Source organism: Pelodiscus sinensis, chromosome 21 (genome assembly GCF_049634645.1).
Source record: "Pelodiscus sinensis isolate JC-2024 chromosome 21, ASM4963464v1, whole genome shotgun sequence".
Classification (NCBI taxonomy): Eukaryota; Metazoa; Chordata; order Testudines; family Trionychidae; genus Pelodiscus; species Pelodiscus sinensis.
The window spans coordinates 11,495,192-11,520,965 of record NC_134731.1 but is presented as its reverse complement, the minus strand read 5'-3'; the positions used below and the strand labels follow the sequence as shown (position 1 = coordinate 11,520,965).

At 50.1% G+C, this 25,774-nt stretch overlaps 1 protein-coding gene across 8 annotated transcripts in view; it reads right to left on the bottom strand.

The window, feature by feature from the left end:
• The window catches only part of SGSM2 (small G protein signaling modulator 2), a 165,245-nt gene that overhangs the window by 17,023 nt on the left and 122,448 nt on the right, over positions 1-25,774 (bottom strand). For 6 of the 8 annotated variants that reach the window (XM_075904862.1, XM_075904863.1, XM_075904864.1 and 3 more), the window contains 10 exons: positions 24,784-24,918; positions 20,083-20,233; positions 16,728-16,792; positions 16,117-16,262; positions 13,953-14,081; positions 8,091-8,273; positions 6,818-7,231; positions 5,737-5,861; positions 3,226-3,308; positions 1,818-1,927 (listed from right to left, as the gene is read on the bottom strand). In XM_075904862.1, coding sequence (XP_075760977.1) covers positions 1,818-1,927; positions 3,226-3,308; positions 5,737-5,861; positions 6,818-7,231; positions 8,091-8,273; positions 13,953-14,081; positions 16,117-16,262; positions 16,728-16,792; positions 20,083-20,233; positions 24,784-24,918 — 1,541 coding nt within the window. The remainder of the gene's footprint in view (positions 1-1,817; positions 1,928-3,225; positions 3,309-5,736; positions 5,862-6,817; positions 7,232-8,090; positions 8,274-13,952; positions 14,082-16,116; positions 16,263-16,727; positions 16,793-20,082; positions 20,234-24,783; positions 24,919-25,774) is intronic. The other 2 variants (XM_075904865.1, XM_006138578.3) reach the window with 1 other exon arrangement.

Sequence of the window (25,774 nt, the reverse complement as noted above, 5' to 3'; positions counted from 1 at the left end):
CATAATGATTTGTTACTATTTTTAATATTCATAATCTATTTATCCTGGAAAACTGAGAGAGTCCCAATCTGAGATTGGATACAGTCTGGGGTTTTTCGTTTGTTTGTCTTGTTCATTTTCCCCAAAGAGCTGTGATCGTCTTACATATAACTCAGCTACAAATGTGTGTGTGTGTGTGTGTGTGTGTATCTGTTCTTCTCTCACACACACACACGCCTTGCTCAAGATACACACAATGAATCCGTGGCCCAGACAGCATTATATAAACCATCACAGCTCCGGGCTGTTCTCCGATCCCCACCCTGCCTTACACATTCTCTGCTTGGCAGTGGAATGTTGGGCCTAAATAAATCACGCGACGATCATATCAAGAAGAGCCTGCCAAGAATACAGACAGAGCCCGTCCAAGTCCTGCGTGTGAGCTGAAAGGAAATTGAGCCTGCACTGGGGAAATTCATTGTTCTTTCCATCTCAATTGCTGCCCAGCTGCCTCCCATTGAATCCAGAGTCTTTTTTCCATTGATTCCAGCAACTGAATTGCCCATAGACCAGGGGTGGGCAAGAGGCGGCTAGCGGGCTGGATCTGGCCCAGCAAGCCGCCGGATCTGGCCCAGGGCCGCCTCGCCAGCACAGTTACTACAGAGCAGCTGCAGGCTCTTTAAACAGCAGCCTGCTAACTGCTATGCAGTCAGGGCAGGGAGGAGAAGCTTCCCATGCTGTCCCCGCCCCCTCGCAAAATCCCTCAGCTCCCATTGGCCAGTTTCCGGCCAACAGGAGCTGAGAAATTTTGCTGAAGGCAGCGGCAGCAAATGAAGTCTCCTCACTTCCCCACTCCCCTCTCCCGCTCCTTGTGCTGGAGCAGAGCCACATAGAGCAGCCCGCCCGGCACACAGGCAGGGAGCTTGCAGGGCTGCTGGCTGGGAGCCGCCTAGGTAAGCATCTCCCAGCCAGAGCCTGCCTCTGGCATCCCACCCCTACTCTGTCCCCAACTACCTGCCCCAAGCCACCACCCAAACCCTCTGTATCCCCTCTGCCCACCTCCTGCAGATCACATCTCCCTCCCAGGCCCTGCACCCCTCCTACACCCCTCTCCCAGGCCAGACTCCTCTTCTGCACCCCTGCCCCAGGCCAGACTCCTCTTCTGCACCCATACCCCTCCCTGGCCCTACATCCCTCTGCACCCCTCCCCCAGGCCAGACTCCTCTTCTGCACCCCTGCCCCAGGCCAGACTCCTCTTCTGCACCCATACCCCTCCCTGGCCCTGCACCCCTCCTACACCCCTCCCCCAAGCCAGACTCCTGTCCTGCGTCCATAACCCCTCCTGGACCCTGCACCAGGTCATAACCCTCTCCTTCACCCAAATCCCCTCTCAGGCCCCACACTCCCTCCTGCACCTCAGTCCTCTATCCCAAGCTCCCTTCTACACCACACCCGCCAACTGAGACCCTGTTTCCCCTCCACAGAAGTGCAGCCCTTGACCATTTACCAAAATCTTGGAGTGACCCCCATTATAAAGTATTGCCCACCCCTGCCATAGACCCATTTCCCGGACTGTCATTCCTCTTCGTAGCTGGTGGGCAGCTCATGCATGTGCCTCTCTGAGCGGAGCTGTGCTCCCAAACATCCCTTCCTAACCACATAGGGCAGTCACCCGGGAATTGACCCGAGCAACCTCCCACTGGAGCTGTCCCCTCCTCCTTGCTTCATCAGGAAGAGTTTGCCCAAGAACAGGGCGTGTTTGAGCTAGTGGGACACAAAGGCTGATAGAAATATGCTCCCCCGAGCCGAACCCCAGCGCCACTCCAACGAGGACTCGCCTGGATCAGCGATCGCATGTTGGCGAAATGTGTGTCCATAGCACCCCCATTGGGGAAATTCTGGCTCATTCTCTTCATGAGGTGGCTGAAGCAGCTGTAGGCCAGTTGATCTGTGGATATAAAGAGGGTAGATTAGACGGCTGGAAAATCTGGAACTCCATGGTGGGCCCTGGAACAAAGTGAGGGGGGGTGGCTCTGTGCTTCTGGAAGAGGTGGGGCCTTGGGCACAAGGGGCGGGCTCAGGGCAGCCAGCCCTCTGCGTGGCTCCTCCCCCCAGCCCTCAGAGCTGCACAGTGCGGTGCTCCAGCGGCGATTTAAAGGGCCTGCAGCTTTGGTCACCACTGCTGCTGCAATAGCAGGGGTGGTGGCCAGGAGCCTTCCGGGCCCTGAGGTAATTATTCCCTTTGCTCCCACTGCTGGCGGGCCGGGACCCATGTTTGCACCGCACGAGGCGATGCGCTGCAGGGTCAGGTGTTGGGGGAAGAGGGGCAGCTTGCTCCTCCTAAATCTGTTCATTCCCTGTGTGAGCAGTGCGGGGTGAAAACACGAGGCGGGACACTGGAGCCTCCCTTCTGACTGCAGAGCCTCTCTTACCAGTGGTGAGTGGAGGGACAGACGGAACCCAGCTAGATGGGCAGATCCCGTGTTGAGTGGGCAGCCCCTCCTCCCCCCGCAATAAGGATACTGTTAACTCTGGTGACACGTCAACTTTAGTGTGGGGAGAATAAACAGGGAAGCCCCTAGATGCCCTTGCGAGTCCCATCACCACGATCCTCTGAAACGTGGCACATTGTTTGAATCGGTGTATTCTAGGGATGTTACATTTTGCATCGACTATTGGCTTAGTCAATAGGGCGCCCCCGCCTTGGAAGTGGAGCAACAGCCCTAGGGTTCTTGCTACACTTCAAAGGTAAAAATGCCGCATGGAGCCTGGGGTCAGCTGGGGACTCCCCTACTGACTCTGGACTCCACGCAGCGCTGCCACTTTGAAACGCCAGGAGAAGCCCGGACTGCACACAGCGTTTCAAAGCGGCAATGCCATGTGGAGCCTGGAGTTAGCTGGGGACTCTCCTGATGACCCCGGGCTGCGCTGCTGCTTTGAAACACCACATGCAGCCTAGGGACAACCCAGCGGACCCTAGGCTGCAAGCGGCATTTCAAAGTGGCAGCGCCACGTGGAGCCCAGGGTCTGGCTCCAGGGTCCATGCAGTGCTGCCGCTTTGAAGTACCTTCCCCTTTACCACCCTCTTGCTGCCTCTTTCCGATAGAAACGACTAGTCCACTAGCCTGTCAACGATCTGATAAGCATAGTCAACTAGTTGTTCACATCCCTGGTGTATTTCATGTATCCTCGTTGTAATCTGTAATGGGGGCAACATATTATGCAAGGAAAACTCAGCCCTCCTACCATTATCAAGTATAACCATGAGAGGAGCCAGTAGGTCACACATGCCTTGGACATATCCGACATCCAGGTGCTCCCAAACATAACTGCACGAAGAAAAAAACAGAAGAGACACTAGCAAATGTAGTCTCTAAATCTTCTCTCTGATGGATTGTTTTTAGTCAATCCAAGACCTTGCGCCCATAAAAAGCCCTGTGTGCAGTGACAGCCTATAGAGCAATAATTCCTGTAATATTTTCCATGCATGCGTGGAATAAATTTTGTTATGTGCACCAAGGCTTGTGCAGGTGTGCACCACCAATACATGCTGCCAGCTGCAGGAGACTGTGGTGATCTGCTAATCAGCTGGGTGGCATTTGACTCGCTCCTGAGTGGCCGCCCAAGTGCTCACCTTCCAGGGAACACGCCTGTAGATGCAGTGGGTGAATTCCCTAAGGAGGGCGTCGATAGTGTTTATAGAAATCATCCTTAGAAACCTCTACAATTTAATAGTGAGCGAGATCCTCACTTACAGCTTTTTTGCACCAGCCTACAGAATTCTGTGGCAGGCGTAGAACTTTCTCCTACATTATACACAAGGCTCCAAAAATGCCCAATGAGGAGGTTTTCTGGGTGTTTCCCAGTTGCATGACAGCCCGCCTCCATGCCTGTTTTGTCACAAATACATCACACGGGATTGAAAGCTGGGGGGTACAGAGGGTCAGCAAGGTGAGTTATTCTCCTGCCCCACCTGAGGCAAAGATGAATTACCTATTGAGGGTATATCTACACTACCCGCCTAGTTCGAACTAGGAGGGTAATGTAGGCATACCGCACTTGCAAATGAAGCCCGGGATTTGAATTTCCCGGGCTTCATTTGCATAAGCGGGGCGCCACCATTTTTAAAACCCCGCTCGTTCGTACCCCGTGCAGCGCGGCTACACGGGGCACGAACTAGGTAGTTCGAACTAGGCTTCCTAGTTCGAACTACCATTACTCCTCATTCCACAAGGAGTAACGGTAGTTCAAACTAGGAAGCCTAGTTCGAACTACCTAGTTCGTGCCCCGTGTAGCCGCGCTGTACGGGGTTCGAACCAGCGGGGTTTTAAAAATGGCGGCTCCCCGCTTATGCAAATGAAACCCGGGAAATTCAAATCCCGGGCTTCATTTGCAAGTGCGGTATGCCTACATTACCCCGCTAGTTCGAACTAGCAAGGTAGTGTAGACATACCCTGAGATTTCTACAAAGCACACAGGGAGATATTTACCAAAGCCCACAACTGTTTTGGGAGAAAGAATAATCACTGGCTTCCAGTATGGCTTGTGCACCTAAATCTTAGGTGGCTTTGAAAAATCTCCCTTTGGCAGGGACTTTTTGCTATGGGGTGAAACACAAACTAGCAAATATAAAGGAGAAGCCTTCTCAAAAAGCCGGGGCGCTGAGAGCCATTGAAGCAAACTGTAAACCCCGTATGTGATGGAAGCCAAACCCGGGGGTGCAACAGCATCCATACGTCCCGCCCTTAGGGAGAGGCATGCGTGTCTGGTAGTGGGATGGGGGGCCCAACTCAGATTCCAGCTTTCAGACTCTCGCCCCGGAGAAAACAGGTGACTAAGCAGACGTAGAGAACGGTAGAGAGTTTAAATGCCACCTGACCGGGGTGAATGTAGTTATATCAGCAGCAACTGGCACTGGCCACTGTCGGCAGACAGGAGACTGGGGTATGTCTACACTTGCAGCCTATTTCGGAACAGGGCTGCACATGTAGACATTCGGAATTGAAAATCAAGCCCCGGATTTAAATATCCCGCACTTGATTTGCATCTTCCCATCTGGAAGCCCTATTTCAATAAATAAAGCCCTATTTCAAACTATCTATTATTCCTCCTGCAATGAGGTTTAATGGGTAGTTCGAAATAGGGCTTTATTTCGAACGCCCGTTTCACTGCCGCATGTAGACGTGGGCAGTTATTCTGGGCTTGTAAATTTCAAAAAATGGCGCCCAGCCGGGAAGATGCAAATCAAGCGTGGGATATTTAAATCCCGGGCTTGATTTGCAATTCCGAATGTCTACATGTGCAGCCCTATTCCGAAATAGGCTGCAAGTGTAGACATACCCTGGGCTAGATGGACCTTTGGTCTGACCCAATCTGGCTGTTCTTATGTTCCCAGTGGCATGCGGTACTGGCAGGGGGTTGATCTGAAAATGTAGCCTTCCCACTCCAATCAATTATCACATGAGTGTCTGAGCCACTCAGTTTCCACGGATCTTTGCCACACCCTTGTAAGCAGGGTAGTGTACTCTCCCTTTAATAGGTGGGGAACTGAGGACCAAAGAAGAATACAAAACGTGTCCAAGGTGGTACACAGTGTTTGAGGACACGCTGGGACTATCTAGCCTACCTCCATCTTCTCTTTCTCTAGAAGCTTTTAGCCAGACCTCCCTGCCCGCTGGGAGAGGCACGTGGTATCGATTATTAACTCAGGGGAGCCGTAACGCCACGAGGAGAAGCATGCTCTCTGCAAGCTGTTACCTGCACATGATGTTTCTGAGTTTCTCCAGGTTAGCGGCAGTAAAATACCAGTAATTCCGGTCACACCTCTGGACATCTTTATCGATTCTATGCAGATTTAAGGCAACTGTGTCCAGCAGTTCTATCTAGGATTTAAAACACCCCAGGGAGTCAGGTGAGCTGTTAAACAAAGGTGTTTCTGGATATGAACTGGCGTTAAGAAGCAGGAAGGTAGCGGGATTCAGCCACCTGACTTCCCTTGACTCGCACCATGAAACGCTTTGAGATGAACAGGTGAAAGGGACCTATACAAACTCGATATTATTATTACCACCAAGAAGGCATTTGAAGCTGCAGCAGAACTTGCTTATCCAGCTACTTCGCTCACCATGACAGCCCTGGGGTTGAAGCCCAGGCAATTCTTGGCCTGAGCACGTTGCATTCTGGCAATTGTGTATAGTTGGGCCCTACCAAAGTCACAGTCCGTTATGGCCAATTTCACGGCTGTCACAATTGAACATTGGTAAATGTCACATCTTCAGCTTTTTAAACCTGACATTTCTCAGTGTTGTAACCATGGGGTCCTGACCCAAAAGGAGACTGGGGGCGTGTCACAAACCTGTTGTGGGAAGGGTCATGCCACCCTCTCACTTCTGTGCTGCCCTCAGAGCTGGACTCTCAAGGCAGCAACTGCAGAGTTTCCTGTAGCCACAGGAGGTTCCAAGAGGTAAAGGGGAGGGTCTTGTCTCGTGCCCCCTCCCACCACTACAAGTTTCCTCCAGCTGCAGCAATCTCAGGCCGCTTGCTGACCAGTCTCAGACAGTGTCCTGCAGCAGGAGGAAGCACCCAGAGGTGCATTTGGTCTGATCCCCACCCCACCACCAGCATAGCAGGTTGCCAGCTGCTTCTGGGGTGCAGCACAGTCTGTGGTGCCAGGACAGGCAGGGAGCTGCCTTAGCGCCCCCACAGGTCACCTGATCCCCCTGCAGCAACAAGACTCGGTGTCTGATATTCCATCACCCTGTCCTGGGTGATGACCCTAAGTTTGAAAACCGTTGCATTAGGCATAGGCAGATTTGTCCTAGGATAGACAGTGACCTACTGTATAGGCAGCCATGCAGACAGAGCCAATGTCCTCGCTGGATGTTAAATAATCCAGCTGGGAGCACAGCTGTTCCTCCATTACAGGATCCTGAGACTCCAAGACAACCGCTTTGGCTTTCTGAGCCTGGGTCGGGTCCAGATCTGGTCTTTCTGAGTCCGTGTTCACATCTTCCTCAGCCCCATCCTCAAAGCTGACACTTTGCCCGTCATCGATGCTGGACAGGATGCCCGAAGCTACCGAGTAGTTCCGAGAAGAAGGCAGCCCCGAGTCGGGAGAATCAAATTCTACCGACTGCTGTTCAACCACAGCAGCCGCAACCGGCGTGTCGACGTTCACCACAGTCAAAGAGGGGTCATCTGGACCTTTGAAGTCTCGATCTGCTGAGTCCATGTCATCTACAGATATGAAGACCTGAGAAGGATGATTGCAGGAGGGGGAAGAAAGGAAAGAGATTAATTTTAGCAAACAAGTCCTAAACTTGTGGGGGGGGGGCGTGGTCATGTCAATAGACAAGATCACTGATTGAGCAGAGCATTTATTATCACCTGCAGCATCTTGGTGTGTATCTATTAGGAGGGAATAGAGCAGGGGTAGGCAATAATTTTTGATGGGAGGCCACTCCAAGATTTTGGAAAGTGGTCTATGTCTCCAGCCAGAGCCACCCTGTCCATAGGGTATGTCAGGGAGGCTGTCCCAGGCCCTGTGCTATGGATTGGCCTGGAACGAGGCGACAGCATTCATCAGGGCGGTGCTCAGCCCTGCCCTGCCACCCCCTCCCGGCCTGCTGCGTTGGTTTCTCTGCGGCAGCAGGAAGCCGGGCACCCAGGCCCCAGGGTGCTCTGTTTCCCGTTGCCACGGAGATGGAGCCGCAGTGGGCTGGGAGGGCAAAGTGGAACAAGCTGCTGGGTCGCTCCACTCCCAGCGCCGTGGTGAGTAGGATGACCCCTGCTGCTGCTAGCACCCGGCCCCTGGTAATCCCCTTCTTTGGGGGAGTGGGAAGGGGCAATGCAGGGGCGGGAAGAGGCCTGATGGGGATGCAGCAGGGGTGAGGTTTGGGGGAGACATGGAGGGGGTGGGGTGAGGGTGGGGCAGAGGCAGGACCTGGAGGGAGGGAGTTGCTCTGGGTCCTGCACTTGGGGCACTGGGGGGAGGTTGCCCCAGGTGCCGCACCTGTCTTGGGCTGGCCCTGTCTCCAGCATCACCCACTGAACTGAAACATTCCTTAGCGGGGAGCACACAGGAGGGCAAAGTGCCCGACAAGGCAGCTTACGTCGTTGCTGATGGTGGAATCCCGGTGGATCAATCGCTGGACGTGGCTGTCGATGCTGCTGCCTGATGAAAACTTAGCAAAGATGACGGAGTGCGACTCTTTCTCCCGCTGCTTCACGATGACCTCGCAGGCTTTCCACTCGGCCATGACCTTCTGGTATTTGAGAGCAATGTCCTCATCCACCTTCAAACAGACACACGGACCCTTCAGCTGTAATGTTCGCTGGAAGGCCTCCAAGGCTGTGAGGGACCCCGACCACGTGGCTTGCACACGAGAGATTAAAGCTAGTGAAATGGCCCAACAGGAAGACAGGATCGGAAACCCTGTTGAACTCCAGGGCAACTGGGTTTGGGGCTTATATCGCATGTCCAGGAGGGGTCCTTCCCTAGCAAAAAGTTGCTTGGGGGGGGGGGGAACAGACTTAATTTAGGTATGTGATGTGAAAGAAGATCATGTGCTCACTACACTGGGAACTGGCACGTTTTCTCCGTGAGACCTAGGTTAAGTTGTCTGGGCCGTGTCTTCACTAAATGGAAGACTGATGCTGCCGCGGTCAATCTTCCGGAGTTTGATTTAGTGAGTCTAAAGGCCCACTAAATTGAACTCAGAGGGCGCCCCCGTTGGTGGCCAGGACTCCTGCTTCTGCAAGAAGTAAGAAAGCCGATGGGCGTGTTTGCTCCCATCAGCCTCCTGCTGTGCGGACAGAGGGGAAACATGAAACAAGGTACGTCATCACCAGCTATGTAATTAATGCAGCTCGAGTTGCATATCTTGATTCGACCTTCCCTTTTAGTGTAGACCTGGCCTTAATTTCTCTGTGCCTCAATTCTCCATTTGGATAGTGGGAGTAAAAGCCCCCTCGCCCAGAATTTTGGGGATGGATTTACTGTTGGTGAGGGGTCAACAAGAGGGAGCCACAAATACCTAGAGTAATGGGCAAAGTGGAACAAGGTGCATGCTTGGGCACGGACAGAACGAGAGGCAAAGGACTGGAGGGAAGTTCAAGGCCAGGTCCAGCTACAACAAATAAAAAGAAGCAGCTAAGGTGCAGATTTTGTGGCTGCAGCCAGCCAATAACATCAGGCTTGTTAAATGGGTAACTGAATCTCATGCTTCAGGGTAGAAGCTGCCACCAAGAAGTGCAGGAAGCATTTTTTTAACATTTACTGTCCGGAACTTTCTGACTGGCTGCCCCCAGTGTTCCCTCTCATCTTTTCCATCCATGGGCAGATTTTTTTCCATCCAGGGGCAGAATAATTTTTGAATGTGCACGGAGGCACGTGCGAATGGGCACCAGCAGTAGGAACAAAACCTGGCTGTGGGAGCCCTGCTAATCAGCTGGCCAGCATCGAAATCTCTTCTGAGTGGCCGCAGAAGTGCCCAGCTTCCAAGGAGTGCTCATTTAGAGGTGAGCTGCGACCAGACGGACCAGTGGCCTGCCCTAATCAAATCCTCTGGCACCAGAGGGTATTTCTGCGCCCCCTTTCCATCTTTGCACCTTAGGGCCCTGCAGTGGGCTCCAGACACGAGCGCAGGGGTCTGCACAGAGTTCACTGCAGGACCAGCCACTGAGAGCGATTCTCACCCTGGAAACTCCAGCTCTGATACCATCGCTGCACGGTAGCCGGTCACAGTGACTGGTGCCACGGGGCTAGATGCTGAATAAAGATGGGCTCTGCCCCAAGGAGTTTTCAGTCTAGCTCTTCAACGGCACCTTTTATCTAAGGATCTCAAAGAACGCACCCAACACGAGTTTACGCTTTGAAACGCCCTTGTGAAGTGAGTAGTAGTCCCCTTTCACAGATAGGAAAACTGAGGCACGGGCGTTATTCAGTTCTGATGACCAGTCCCTGGCTTGAATCCCCTAGATGCTGGGACTAGAAGCCAGGTATCCTGACACCAGGACTCCTCATTTAAGCACTAGGCAAACAGTCCCCTCTCAGATATATGCAGATTGGCCTTGCTTTTCTACTTATTATTATCCTTACTTATTGGTTTTATCTCCCTCTGGAGCAAGGATGTAAGAGACTAGTTTCTTCCCTGCCCCCCTTGCTGCCTCTATCAGAGAGAGGAAGTAAGGGGGGAAGGAGCAGGAGCTGGTGCCGGGGGGAGCAGTTTAAAAGCTGGTTCCCCCCAGCACCATCTCCGCGGGGGCAGGGGAGGTAGAGGCACAGTGGAAACAGTGCGAGCAGGGACTGAAGCAGTCTCTGCTCACACCACTTCTGCTGTGATTCTGCTTTTGAAATGTACAAAAGCCCCAGTGGGCGCACAGGGGACACCTCTGGCCCCACGCTCCCTGTGGGGGCTTCCTTTTGAAATGTACAAGAGCCCCAGCCAGGCCTCTTATACATTTCCAAGGTTGAGGTGCCTCCGAGAGCATGTGGCCAGCGGGAGAGTCCCCCTCTGGTCCCCCGCTTGATTCTGCCAGGGCTCTTGTACATTTCCAAGGCTGGGCCAGACGAGTCCCCTGCTGGTCCCATGCTCCTTGCGGGGCTTCCTTTTGAAATGTACAAGATCCCCACTGGGCTCATGCTCCCTGTGGGGCTTCCGCTTTTCAACTGTAGCAAGAGCCCAGCAGGAGGCACCCTTATAAACCGACCGAATCGTCGATGGAAATCCCATCGACTAATCGATGAGTTAATTAATCTAAATTTAACCTCCGTGCTCTGGAGGAAAAGGGAAGCAAGGAGACTGGTGTGTGCTTGTCTCCCCCGGGGATTGCACCCTGGCCATCAGACAGAGGTGGAGTTACTTGGACTCTAGTGCGGCGTGTCTAACAGGAGAGAAAGAGGGGCAGTTGCCAGACCCGTGTCACAGCCGCGGCAGCCCGGAACCAACGTGGCTAACGCTTTAACGTGCCAAGAATGGAAGCCTGGCGGAGAGGTGCCGACACGGCCGGGTGAGGCGAGTCTCTGGAGCGCCGCCCACAGCCCTGCTCCTACGAGGCATGTCTGCCCACAGTCCCTCTGCCTGCCCTTTCCCCACTCAGACCGGTGCCACGTACGAGCCTCACAGGACTCCCCCACCACCGCATTCAGCTCTCAGGCTGCTCCCCTGACGTAACCCTTTGCAGACACCGACAGGGCCAGCAGGATCATTTTCACTTCTTTGGGGCCACGGGGAGGCTGCAACGTGCGGGGGGGGGGGGGGGGAGAAGGGCACGTGAGAGGTGGAAAGCAGGTGGCACATTCTGGGCATGACTGCAGGGGACGCTGTGTTGCTCTAAGTCAGGGGTTTTCAACCCCTTTTTTTTCTCATGACCCAGTTGAAGAAAATGGTTGGTGCCGCGACCCAACATAACGTGACTGGAGTGTGGGCCCCGGGGTGGGGCTGAGGAGAGCTTTGGGGTGTGGGAGGGGGCTCTGGCTTTGGGAGGGGGTCAGGGCTGGGGCAGGAGGGGTTTACCTTGAGCAGCTCCAGGTCAGCAGTCCAGCATGGGGGGATAAGGCAGCTTCCTGCTTCTCCTGGCACCACAGACCATGCTGCCCCCAGAAGCAGCCAGCAGCAGGTTCCCAGCCAATGGGAGTGCGGAGCTAGTGCTCAGGGCAGGGGCACCGCGTGGAGCTCTGTGTGCCCACAGTCTAGGAGCCGGGCCTGCTGCCAGCCGCTTTTGGGGCACCGCGCAATCTGTGGTGCCAGGACAGGCAGGGAGCTGCCTTAACGCCTCCCGGTCACCTGATCCCCCTGCAGCAATGAGACACAGGTTATGTCTAGCCCGGTGTTTCTCAACCAGTGGTACGAGTATCCTTAGGGCTACTTGAGAGTAGTCTGGGGGTACGTCAGCACAACTGAAATTTGGAGAAAACTGATTTTTTTTGAAGTTTTACAGCGCTTTATTATTTTTGTATTTTTTACACCCAAAAATGTCATCGCTTGCGCGGCTATGATTAAGTTGTTTCAACAAATGTGTTGCAACGGTAGAAAAAAAATGTGTGTCTGAAAACTGTAGGTACTGGGGGTACTTACAATTTTTTTTAAGAAAGAGGTACTTTATATAAAAAGGTTGAGAAACACTGGTCTAGGCTACTGAGTTTTCCAGGCTACCAGAGGTATTCCGGAAAAACTCTGCCACATCCAAGGGAATGTGTCTGCTTTTCCAAAAGAGGAGGTTTTTCTGAAATTTGGCCCAGTGTAGATGGGCCAAATTTCGGAAAAGCCTCTTCTGGATTTTCTGTGGAGTGCAATTTGCTACCTTTTTCCGATAAAAAGTAACAGTCTAGACGTAACCCCAGTTACAGGATTGCGACCTGTAGTTTGAAAAGCACTGCTCTAAGCATTCTCCACCACGAGTGCGGGTGTGATTGTAGAGCAGGTCAGCATAACTGCAAACAGACAACCGTGTAACAAAGAAATGCTGTGCACTTGCTGCTGGCCCTTTTGGCACAAGAAAGGCATTAGAAGAGCCTACAGTCACTGCCCTACTTAGAAGCCATGTCCAACGGCTTGCATGGGACCCTGAACTCTTCTGAGGCAGAGGCACTCTGTGTTAGGGGAACATGACAGCGGGGCTGCTCGCTCTATGATCAATGTGCTGTCAGAATCTCCCTGACAACCCCCCCTTACTTCTAGGGCTTTACTATTTGTATCAGTCTTGGGCTGAAATGAGGTAAATAGCATTAGTGTGGAAGTGGTAGAGCAAAAGCTGTGCATGTAGTACAAATAGGATATTAGAATTTACACTCTGCAATAGCAGGGAGTGTAAGTGTGTGTGTGTGTGTGTGTGAAGATATGTCTTACCTGGCTGCAGGAAAAGTGGACATACACAGCCCTTGTTGTCTATTTTTAGGAGCGCCAGGTCTCCAAAGTTTTATATGGGCCATTTTGAACAGCTGTATTAAACCTGGGAATTTGAACTACTACTAGGTCACCCAGACAAACACCTTAGGGTACATCTACACTGCACGGTTATTTTGGGATACCGGAGGTATCTCGAAATAGCTCCTGCGGGTCTACACAAGCCTCTTGTTATTTCGAAATATTTTTCGAAATAACAGGAGTGCTATTTTGCCATCCTGGTAAACCTTGTTGCAAAGGAGATAAGGAATGGCTCGAAAGATCGCGTTATTTCAAAATTTGGCACTGTGTAGATGCGCCAAATTTCAAAATAAGCTATTTCGAAATAGATGCAAAATAAGATAAACAATTTGCGTAGCGCCAATTGCATATCTTACTTGGAGGTTAGGGTGCTGCGTAGATGCACCTTTACTGTGACTGATGAACGTGCTGCCCTTTGGTAGCCCCTTTGCTGCAGGAAAGCATTTTCCATGCACTAATTTAAAAAAAATGCCCCACGAGGACAATTATCCCCCAAATGGAGAAACTCAGGCACAGAAAGCCAGGGGGCTTGCCCATGGTGGCACACAAAGGCGTCAGACTCAGGCATTCCAATTCCCAAGTCCACTAGACCAGTGTTTCTCAATCTTTTTTTTATAAAGCACCCCCTTTTCAAAAGAAAAAAAAATACCCCCAGTACCTACAGTTTTCAGACACACAACATCTTTTTTCTACCATTGCAACACATTTGTTTAAACGACTTAATTGTAGCCGGGCGGGCAATGAAATTTTTGGGCGTAAAAAGTACAAAAATAATAAAGCGCTGTAAAACTTAACACAAAAATTCAGTTTTCTTCAAATTTCAGTCGTGTTGACGTACCCCCCAGACTTCTCTCTAGTACCCCTAAGGGTACTCGTACCACTGGTTGAGAAACACTGCACTAGACAGGAGAAACCCCCAAATACAGGTTTTGGTCCCTCTAAAGACCATATCCTCGGAGCACGTTTCTTAACATTTACTAGGTATTACACCTCCATTGTCTTCTAGAATTCAACATCCCATGTACAGCTCCAGAAGCTGTCACTTACCCGATCCATTTCTTTTTTGGTCATGCCAAATTTGTAGTGCCCGAGTAAAAAGGGCCACACTTCCTTTCGAATCTCGTGCTGCACTCCTCCATAGTACACGCGTCTGAGTAACTCTAGCTCCTTGTAATTCTAAAGGAGTCAGGAAAGAGGGAGGGAAAATTAATGCGCCTTGCTACTGCGTTTACATCAAAGCAATACAGTTACTTGACAGTATAAAGCTAAAGGAAAAGACACCCAGTAGACCCCTTAAAAAGGTTGGCAATTACAGAAGGGGTATTTTTATGTCTAGACTATTGGTTCCAATCTGGCCTGATATGGTAATCATCTTAAGCTGTTACTGTCTGATGGAGGTTCAGCGGCGTATATAAATGGGTCAGTTCCCACTGCACTGGTATCCATCGTGAAATCCACCACTCCGTAGATGCTCAATTATACTCTTGCTGTCACCACAGATGCAAAGGATCACACATAAAGAATAAACGTCTCTTCCATCGCAAGGGAATTCACACAGTGAGAATCCATAGATCGACCCTGATTTAAGAAAGCACTTACGTACATGTTTAACCCTGTCCCTATTCAGGAAAGTGCTTATGAAGCATGTGCTTGGCAGAGGGGTAGACTGAACAGGAAGCACTTGGATGTTTGCCCTGATATTGCTTGTGCCACATCTGTACTTTAGATAGAGGACTCCAGTCCTTAAAGCTGGCAGGGACTTAAGAACATAAGGATGGCCACACTGGGTCAGACCAAAGGTCCATCTAGTCCAGTATCCTGTCTGCCGACAGTGGCCAATGCCTCCCCTGTCACCCATTTCCAGCCTCTGACAAACAGAGGCTCGGGACACCATTCCTGCTCATCCTGGCTAATAGACATTGATGGACCTAACCTCCATGAATTTATCTAGTTCTTTTTTGAACCCTGTTATAGTCTTGGTCTTCACAATATCCTCTGGCAAGGAGTTCCACGGGTTGGCTATTTTAATGGTGCTAAATTTGCTTCAAAGAGTACACAGAAAATCTAATTCACTGTGGCTTCTACCAAAGGTTTTCAAGCTCCAAAATTTGCAAGTCTTCTCATCACTGCTGCCCAAAATCAAGAAGTGGCTCATCCAGATTTTTTAAAAAATCACTTTAAATGTCTAAAATGGCAGGTCAAGAAGCTCTGTAGAAGTATGTGTTCCTCAAGATTGTCCTAGTTTCCAAAATCTCCTTCATCCAATCGGGCTGAGTCTCATCTGGATGTTGTCCACACATGGCATCATTCTTGATTAACCCTACATTTGGACTCCTTTATTCTGGAGTCTTAGCTTAACCCACTTTTTGCGTTAAGCCAAACAGCATGAAGGCGCTCTTATTCTGGAATACTTAGGTGTGTCCACACATGGAGTTAATCAGGAACAACTCCATATGTAGCCTAGCCCTTATACTTTTATGCCACTCGGGGAGTGAAAAGCAGCTTTAAGGTAAGTGAAATTGTAATTTACATCAACTTTCTGCCACTCTGATACTGCACAGGGGCCTTAGTGTAAGTCAGAATCGAGTTTGCAGAAATATTAGAACAAAGCTGGCCCATTCATGTCCCATCTTAGAAGCAACAATGGACATTGGGAAAGACTCTTAGGGTATGTCTACACTACATGGCTTCATTGACGGAGCCATGTAGATGAGCTTTGTAGACCTAGAAAAATGAAGTGGTGATTTAAATAATCACCATTTCATTTACATCAAAATGGCTGATCAGCTGTTTGGCGGCAGAGTGAGGTAGTCTGGACGCTCGGCGGTCGACATCAAAAGCCTTTGTCGACCGTCCTGTTATGCCTCGTGGGATAATGTTTACCAGGGTGGTCGACAAAGGCTTTTGATGTCGACCACCGAGTGTCTAGTCTACCGTGCAGTGCCGCCAAACAGCTGATCGGCACAGCGTGGCAGCCATTTTGATGTAAATGAAGTGGTGATTATTTAAATCTCTGCTTCATTTTGCTATGTCTACAAAGCTCATCTACATGGCTGTCGACGGAGCCATGTAGTGTAGACATACCCTTAGAAATACTGATAGCGGAATTGGGGAGTGACACTGATAAAAGCCATAACCCCTAGAGCAGCGTGTGAGTGGGAGGCTGACTTTTCCCCTTGAAGAACTGGGGGGTAGGGTTTGTGTCCGTTACCTTTTTGTCCTTTTGATATTTACTCCAGACCTCTTTTGTCAGGCCTCCAGTTGCACTGGAAGGTTTGTCAGGCGGGACAATTGAGTGGTTCACGAGGGCAGACAGATGCGTTCTCACGGTGGACAAGTGGCGGCAGTAGGCAAGCCCTGCAGAGGGGGTAGGGAGGCAGGGTCTCATATAAGCGAGCAGGTCCCAAAGAGGGTGCCAGCAGCTCCTTTTGAAGCTGGAGCTGCGCAGTTTAAGCTGGAAGCAAAACGTTCGTCTCTACGTGCACTAGAGAAAGCACACAGCACCCTGCTGACCTGTAATCATCCCTCCTCCACGGTTGCTGGCCGTCGCGTCCCTGGCACTACCCAGCCAGGAGACCTGGGGCATGAGCATGAACGTTCTAAAGTCCTAAGTTGCTCTGGCTCGTTATAAAGAGAAAGGCAACCCTTCAAAATGTGCACCAGGACTTGGCTTTCAAATGTCTCCCCCTATAATTGGGCTTGGATCCCCTCTAACCTAAACATGGCCAGTGACCTCATTGTGCAGCCCTTCTAAGCGCAAACAAGTGGATGACCCAGCGGAAGTCACATGCATTGTCCCGTTTGGAAAGCAGCCTCACTTACATCCATAAAATGCTCTGGAAACAATCTGTCTCTTCATGCTTTCACACAGCATCTTTAATGGGGTTCTGTAAGGCAACATTTAAAAAAAGGATTAGTTCCACTTGAAACACATCCCTGATCCCAAATGAGCTTCAGACCATGCTCCCTTCCAAAAGCCAACCAAGACAGATTTGGTTTAAAAAATCCAATAGGAAAAAGGTCTTTAGAGTTTAAAATTATTTTGTTGCCTGGGATGCTATCCTTGGCCAAATGGCTGGTTAGATAACTCAGTACCACAGTGACAGGTGGATTGATGAAGAGCTCTGTGTAGCTTAGCACCTTCAACAACAGAAGTTGGCTCAATCAAAGATATGACCTCACCTATTTTGTCTCTTTCATATCCTGAGACCATCACGGCTACAACAACATTGCCATTAATAAAATGTGGCACACAGCAACATTACACAGCAACAACACTACACAGCAACATTATTTCGAAATAACTGGCGTTATTTCGAAATAACTTAGTCCGCGTCTACACAAACGGCAGTTATTTCGAAATAATATCGAAATACTGTCAAGCTGCAGGACTTCTTACTCCGGCTCCTGTAATCCTCATTGTACGAGGAGTAAGGGAAGTTGGAGGAAGAGTGCTCTGTTTTGAAATAAGTGCTTTGTAGACACTCCCACTGACATAGCTCTATTTGCGTAGCTTATTTCGAGTGAAGCCCTGCTGTGTAGACACACCCATAGAGATGTAAGCATCCTTCACAGGATTGCTGGTTTGTCTATTCCCATAAAATTCTGCCACTGATTTAACTGGACATGAGACATAAGAACTGGAGGTTTTTTGATTGATTGAAATGAGCAAGTTATTCAATAAAAATAAAAATGACACTGAACAATGTTCAGTTTTAAAAACCAAAATTGTCACTAAAGGAGTTTTTGAAAACAAAACTTCCTGGGGGCATTGCAATGGGGAACATTCCTAGCAAACAAATAATAGGCAAAAAAAAAAACCATGCCCAAGCTCTACTAGATACCAGTGCTTCCCACCGTGCAAATCTACAAGCGTGTCAAGGAACCCCCCACAGGGAGCAGTACAAGCTAAACGACTAGACTGGGCACAGCACTGCAATCGATGAATCGCTGTCCTTGGAGAACATGCACTAAATGAAAACGGCATTCCCTGGCTTCTACTGAGAATTTATAGAGCACTACACACGAGGCTCCATAATAGACAAAAAGGCCTGATTCTCCTTTTGCGTCCACTGATGTAAAACCAATTTATTGCGAGGACAATCAGAACCCAGGTCTCCGTATGGCCCCATTGCTATAGGTCAGAGTGCCTCACGAGCTTCTAATGCAAACAGTCTTCCAACGTGGCTGAGAGGTCATAGAATACTGGAACTGGAAAGGACCTTGAGAAGACATCAAGTCCAGTTGCCTGCCCTCACAGCAGGACCAAGCACCATCTAGATCAGGGGTCGGCATGTGGGGAGCCCGTGCTGCCACTGGAGCCTCGAGGCCGGTGCGCAGCTGTGAGGCTGCAGCACCAGCTCCGGGGGGCAGGCAGGGAGGTGAAGAAAGCAAACTCCTCCTCCCTCCCGCTCAGTGCCGGTCTCAGAGCTACACGTGGAGGAATGCCGCCCCACCCTCATCCATGGAAAAGTCCCGCCTGCCGCTGGGCATCTGCCTTGATTACTCCCGCGGGGCAGCTGCAGATTGAGCTGTGCGGGGCCCGGACGGGTGGGATGGGTTCTCGTGGGGCGCAAGCAGCCAGCACCCTCCCCCGTCCCAAGCAGCAGGTTAGGCTGCGCCACACCATGCAACAGCCCTGGGGCTGAGGACCCTGCTCACGCAGGACACAGGTGAGGGCTCAGGGCCCTTCGGGGATTTGCACCCCCAAGGACTCCGTCTGGAGGCATGCAGATCTGTAAATAGAAGTGAGTAAGTTCAATCTTGGCACGCCACTTCTGAAAGGTTCCCAACCCCTAGTCTAGATCATCCCTATAGATGTCTCTCCAACCAGCTCTTAAATATCTCCAGAGATGGAGATTCCACAACCTCCTTAGGCAACTTATTCCAATGTTTAACTACCCTGACAATTAGGAAGTTTTTCCAACCTAAACCTCCCTGCAGTTTAAGCCCATTGCTTCTCGTCCTGTCATCAGAAGCCAAGGAGAACAATTCTTCTCCCTCCTCCTTGTAACACCCTTTTAGGTACTTGAAAACCGTTATCATGTCCTCTCTCAGTCTTCTCTTTTCCAAGCTAAACAAACCCAGTTCTTTCAGTCTTCCCTCGCAGAACATATTTTCTAGACCTTTAATCATTTTTATCACTCCTTTCCAATTTCTCCACATCTTTCGTGAAATGTGGTGCCCAGAACTAAACACAGGCCTCGCTGTGAGGAGGATATGACCCTAACCCTAACACCTTAACCACTCGGCCATCACAGCTCTGAAGGTAGGGAGAGGAAACCAGAGAACTGGATTCAGGTCTCCCAAGAAGCTGGCTAGCTCCCTAACCACTGGACCCTCCTTCCACTCTGTCCCATGGATGGTACAAAGTACCTCAGACAAATGTAACCACCAATTAGCCTAGGCAGAGGGCATTGTAAAAGAAGTGGTGGGAGACAAAGTAGGGGGAAGGCTGCTTCTCACATTATGAGTGGGAGGCCCTTCTAAGCATGCTCTGGCAGTGGGGGCTATACCACAGACAGGCAAGCAAAGGCTGTCCTGCGGACAAGGAGGCGGCTTTCTCTCTTGTCCTTGGGAGGCTCTAGCACTCTCACAGGAACATGCTGGCCCAGGCACAGTGTGCTCCTTGTAGCCTGTACCGGATTTGCCTGGGAGTCCTGAAGCATCTCCCCAAAATACTGGCCATTGCTGCTTGGAGCAAAGGTCTATGGGGTGATTTCTCCACAGGCAAAGCCTTGCCTTGTGGGGCGGAGTTAGCGCACCGCTGACTACACAGGTGCCACGGCAACACTGATGATTTCTCCTCGGCCTGCGGAAGAAACCTTTTGAAGACCATTTTGAAAAGGGCCAGTGGGGTTTAGGAGCCGAACTCCCAATGTCAAAGGTGAGCTAGGAATTTAGGCGCCTATGTCCCATTGATTTTCACTGCAACGGAGGCTCCTAGATGCCGAGGGCCCTATTGAAATTGGGAGTTACGCCTGCAAGAATTTTTTTACCTCAGCCTCGGATGTTGCTACTAGCGAGTCCCCCGTGGCTTTTAAAAGGGGGCCGGATTCAGGCGTTTGTGTGTACGATGCACAAAGCGGTCCAGAGGCAACGAGCCCAGAACTCTCCCCCGCCACTGTGGCTTTCTGCCGATAGAGCCAGGCCAGCTCCCCGTGCCCAGCACGTTTACCTGTCGTGAATGCAGTTGCAGCAGCTGGGGAGGTCATAGGGAGAGCTGCCCGTCGAACAGGAGAGGCACGAGGACCCTTGGCTGCAGTGCTCCAGCTGCCAGGACAACAAGCTCGCACCGAATCCCTGCATCTCTATCATGTCGCCGGAGTCTGGGGAAAGTGGGGAAAAACCCATGGGCATAAATGTTTGTCTGCCCCTGCCCTCTGATGTCAGGTGCTTTGCTTTGCTGCAGGCTCTTCCCTTTATGACAGTAAGGGACAGAACGACCCACCCTAAAATATTACTGTCTGCTCTAACGCCTCTAAACCAGCCGAGTCCTCTGTATGCTCAGTTTTTCACAGAATCCCACAAATGGACAGCTGCAAGGGACTGCAAGAGGTCACCCCGAGCAGCCCCCTTGGGCCGAGGCAGCATTAAAACCTCTGTGATGGGGATTCCACAGCTTCCCAAGGGTGTCTACACTTGCACCCCCTTTCGAGAGAGGGATGCAAACGCAGCGGAGCGAAATTGCAAATGAAGCGTGGATTTGTATTTCCCGTGCTTCATTTGCATATTCGCCTTATGGCGCTATTTCGAAATAACAAACACTGTGTAGACGCGGTTATTTCAAAAGAAAACCCTCCTTCGGAAATAACCCTTATTCCTCCTACACTGAGGTTTACCAGTTATTTCAGAAGAAGGGTTTTCTTTCAAAATAACTGCATCTATACAGTGTTTGTTATTTCAAAATAGCGCCATAACGCAAATATGCAAATGAAGCACCGGAAATTCAAATTTCGCCCATCTGCATTTGCATCCCTCTCTCGAAAGAGGGTGCAAGTGTAGACATACTCTAGAGAACCATGTGGTGGCCCCGCACCCTGCCTGTTCCGAACACAGGGGGTGAGATAGGCTGCGAATCTGCTTTCCGAAGAGAGGAGCTGATTTTAATCTTACGCGGCAGGAATAGATGTTAAAGCCCAAAGGACCCATTATGGTCATCTAATCTGACCGCAAGCCCTTCTTTCACTGAGCCCGTCACTTCTGGCTGAGCTGCAGTAGAACGTCTTGTGTGTTTAATTGCAGAGCAACAACAGGCTCTATCTCAAAAGGAGACCGAATAAACATCTCCATTCTGGACGCAGCCATTTGGGCTCTGACCTTTCCACGGTTACTCACAGAGGTACAAAGTTACTCCAGCACCAGGTTCCACTGATTTTCAGATACTCCTGGGAGTAAAATGCTTTGCCGGGAGAATGGTGCTATTGACCCATCTTCACAATGCAACCTCTCTTCCCAGTCTCTTGAGCATTTTTGGTTTTTAAAGTGGCCTCCGCCAAAGCCTGGTTTATGAAACCAACATGAGCACCAAGGTAACACGTCACTCCTAAAGGCATTTTCCGTGTGCATTTAAACGTAGGGTGCTGGAACATTTCACAAAATCACTATTGCCTCTCTGGGCGCCCCATGGCCCTCCACTGGATCATCCCCAAGTGGACAAACTAGATTCTAAGGCTCTGACTCATGCAACATCCATGTGTCTGAAATCTCTCTGCACGTGGAAACAAGTTGCAGGAGCAGCACTTACAACATTTACAGAAGCAGCTAGAGATTTTGGGTGCCCAATTCCAAACCGTAGAGGGCTGATTTTCAGAGGGTGGATGCTTCTGAAAAGCAGGGTCCCCCTTTAAAGGCATCTCAACCTGAGAACCCCAAAATTGTGAGTAGCTTTTGAAAACGATGGCCCATGTTCTTAACACTGCTGGCGCTTTTCATAAATAACTGGCCTTTCAGCTCACCTTGGATTTAAATTAAGGCAAAAGACATAGTAAAAAACGTCATTCACTGCATTAACACATGCAAGCAATTCCAGTTCTCTGGCCGTGCTTTCAAATGCTTATGTTAAGTGCCTGGCATGGGGGAGGAATTTCCAAACTGTATCATAAATTCTGCCATTGCAGAGAACAAAACTTTTTTTTTTAGAAGATTGGACTCCATTTTTAATATATAGCCATCAATGTCGCATAAAGCATTTTAACGGCAGGGAAATAATAGAATGTTACGTTAACATATAAAGCACAGGCTCATGCGGAAGCAGTCATAAATATTTCACATCACAAAACAAAGTTTAATGAAAAAATGCTCTTCACCTTAATTCTTCAAGAAGGAGCTGAATGACCCAGTATATGTTGCAGCTTTTGGTCCAATAAAAACCATTGGACAAACAAATCCTTTTAGATTTTTTTTCCTCCCCCTCCAAGGACAAGAAAAGTGGGTGGGTTTTTGTTTGGTTTTAAAGAAATCATCTACTTTTAAAAGGTGAGAACCCCACAGAACCTAAGGATTCAGATGAAAGGTACCTGAATTAGTGAAGAATTAGAGTGAACAGCATCTTCATTTCATTCATTTTTGTTGTTGTTTATCTGCAACTTTGGGCACATGCAAAATGTCAAGCATGTTGCAAAAATTCAAAGCAAAATGGCTAGCAAACCTGATACAACAGTGTTGTCATTGTGTCAAGGGAGCAGTGATGGTTAGACAAATGATAGTCAAACCTAGCTCCCTCAAGAATCACTCGTCAAATGGTGGGTGGTCCTAATTAAGCTGTTTACTACTTTTTAATAAGTGTTTCTGGGCCTCTCTCTAGTAAGGTGGCTTTAAATGTCCATTAGCTGACTAGCTACCAAATAAAGTGGACGTTGCAATAGTTTCTCTTATATTTTTACTCTCATTTTTGCAGGCATGCGATGTCACAGACAGATCTTTTACCACAAGCCATTGCAAAGTCCCTTCTGCATAAGAAACCTGCTGTAGAGATATTTCCTGCTACAAGATGAGGAAATCTTTGGGGCTGTTCTTTCCTTCCATCCCTACCAAGAGCATTTTGATAGACTATGAATCCAGCCCAGCTGGGTCACGATCAGATCTAATGACAGTTTTGGTGACCTGTGAGGTTCCCAGTGGACAGGGGTCCACATAACAACTAAATAGCATCGTGGCAGAGGTCCAGAGTAGAATGGACCCAAGGGAGTTATCTGCTCGCTCCCATTGGTGGCATCACCAAGCCAGGAATGGTGTCCACTCAGCACTTAACTCATGTGAGAGCTCCGAGGAAGGAGGAAAAGCAAGATGCCTGATATCACTCAACAGCTGGAGGAGGTTCTATTGCTAAAGGAAGAGTGTGTTAAATCTATGGCACCTGCAGACATGATGGCTCCAAGCACAGCTAGGAGGCATGGAAACAGTACCAGGACAGCTACTATAATGAAGGGAGGAGGGGTTTTGCTCTTGAATAAGGTCAGTCCCGGGACAATCGGGAACATGAGAGAGGTAACATGAGCATTGAGCAGAACTAAGAAAATATTTTTTTTCCTCTTCTGTTCTATTCTTGAGCCAATGCAGCTATATTTCTACAGCCTTAGGGCTCCATCTGGCCAGCAGACAGCTTTCTGCTCCGCCGGACGAAGGCCGCCGGATGCCCCTCACTTTCCTTCTTCAAGACAGGAGGGATTCTAAATCTCCAGAACAACCTGATCGAGGCCTGATCATCTACTGAGGAGCACCTCTGTGCTGGGATGAAACTTTGCTGGTGTGAGTGCTTTTTGATGGGAGCGGGGCCTAGTCTACAGGAATCCAGAGTATGTGGATAGGTGGGCATTTGCATGCGAAAAGCTGCTTGGTCTGTACAAGTCTCCATGTGCACGGAAGGGTAGATTGTATAGGGACCCTGAGACTCACTGCTGGGGGTCTTTTTCTGGTGTACAGATGTTCCCTAAGGGTGTGTCTGCACTTGCAGCCTAATTCGAACTAGGGCTGGAAATGTAGGCATTCGGAATTGCAAATCAAGCCCAGGATTTAAATATCCCGTGCTTGATTTGCATGTTCACGGCCAGGCACCATTTTTGAAATGTACAAGCCCGGGCTAACTGCCCGCGTCTACACAAGGCAGGGAAACGGGCGCTCAAAATAAAGTCCTATTTTGAACTACCTGTTATTCCTCCTGCAATGAAGTTTAACAGGTAGTTCGAAATAGGGCTTTATTTTGAACGCCCGTTTCCCTGCCGCGTGTATATGCAGGCAGTTAGTCCGGGCTTGTAAATTTCAAAAAAAAAAAAAGGCACCCGGCCGGGAACATGCAAATCAAGTGCGGAATATTTAAATCCTGGGCTTGATTTGCAATTCCGAATGCCTACATTTGCAGCCCTAGTTTGAATTAGGCTGCAAGTGTAGACACACCCTAAGAAGTTACAGCTTTATTCTTCTTTCCCTGCACGAGCTGAGGAGGTGTGATCTGTACCAGCCCTTTACTCGGTGCATCTATTTTCTCACTACCCATTATGTTGGACAGGGCTCTCCACCGATGCCTTCCCCCACCCATCTCCCACGCAGCAAAATGCAGGGGCCTCTTCTATCTGCTTACTTCTCTGTGACAGCACATGCCATGAATCGTGACCTAGCTCATAGAATGTTTAAGGGGGAGCCTGGAGGAGGCAGGTTCTGGAAGCAAGATAGATCTGTGGTTCACTGTGATGGATCTCACCTTGAGAGCCAGAGGGGAAGGTGCTGCTAACCCTGCTCCCCCAGCTTTTGGGCGCCTTCCAGGCGGGCATGAATGAAAAACGTTTGCCTTGCCATAATGCCAACACTGTTGTACGCAGCACTGGGGCGATGCTGCCACAGAACACGGACGGGGCAGGGTCGGGGGTTGGCGGATAAAAACCTTTCATCCTATTAGGAGCTGTGAGGTTCCGAGAGCAGATCATTGAGAGCATAGCGTGGAGCCTGTCTTCCTCCTCCTCGTCGTCATCGACTGAGGCAGAGCGGCTGGCAGCTAAGTGGTGGTAGTTAATAGTTACTGCTCAAAGAAAATAGTGAAAGAGGAGCATAAGAAGACAGGACTCGGTTCTCCGAGAAGTCTCAAAGGACACGTTCAACACAGACAGGGGCATCGGCGCTGGGGAGAGACCCCGTGAAGGCCCGTGCGTCTGGGCGGGAAAGAAACATTTCTCAAGGAGCAAAGGGTGCATGGCGTGGGCCAGATTTCAATCAGACATGACCAGCAGCGCTTGCCCACAAAGTCCGCAGCGCCTCTAGCTGGTGGGAGCAGACTGCCTGCCGAGCTCTGGGACCCCGCAAGGAGGGTCCCAGAGCTCGGGCTCGGCTTGACATAGGCAGCTTGTGGGTGTTTTACTGCGTTTAGACATTCCCTCACAGGCTGGATTGAGCCTAGCGCGTGGCCCCTTTAAGGCCAGTTCGCTGGGGCGGCAAATGGGAAGGAGGGGCGAATGTTTAATTGGGTTTTGCCACTTTCTAGATGGGACAGGAATGTGGGGTTCAAATCCTATTTACACTGGGGGGCCGTATTTAAACATCTCCAGATGTTGCTCTTTCCGGCTTCTCCGCCAATGGCCATGTCAATGAGCCTACTGCGAGAGAACCGGAGCGCAAGATCCCTTGTAGACAGAGAGTTCAGTTTCACTGATGAGAGGAAGAAGTTTGATGGTGGGTTCTGCCCCCCACCCTCCATTCGTTGTGAAACTTCAGTAGAGAAAGCCAGGCCAATAGGGCTGGTGGGGTTTTTGGTGGGGGGGGGGGTCTTCTTTTTTTGTGATTTATCTTTTCTCCTCTTCATAACAACCTTATTAGTAAGCTGCCTCTGAAATAAAAATCCCCTGCATGTGGGGGGCAGAATTGCTGTTGGATTAAGCCAT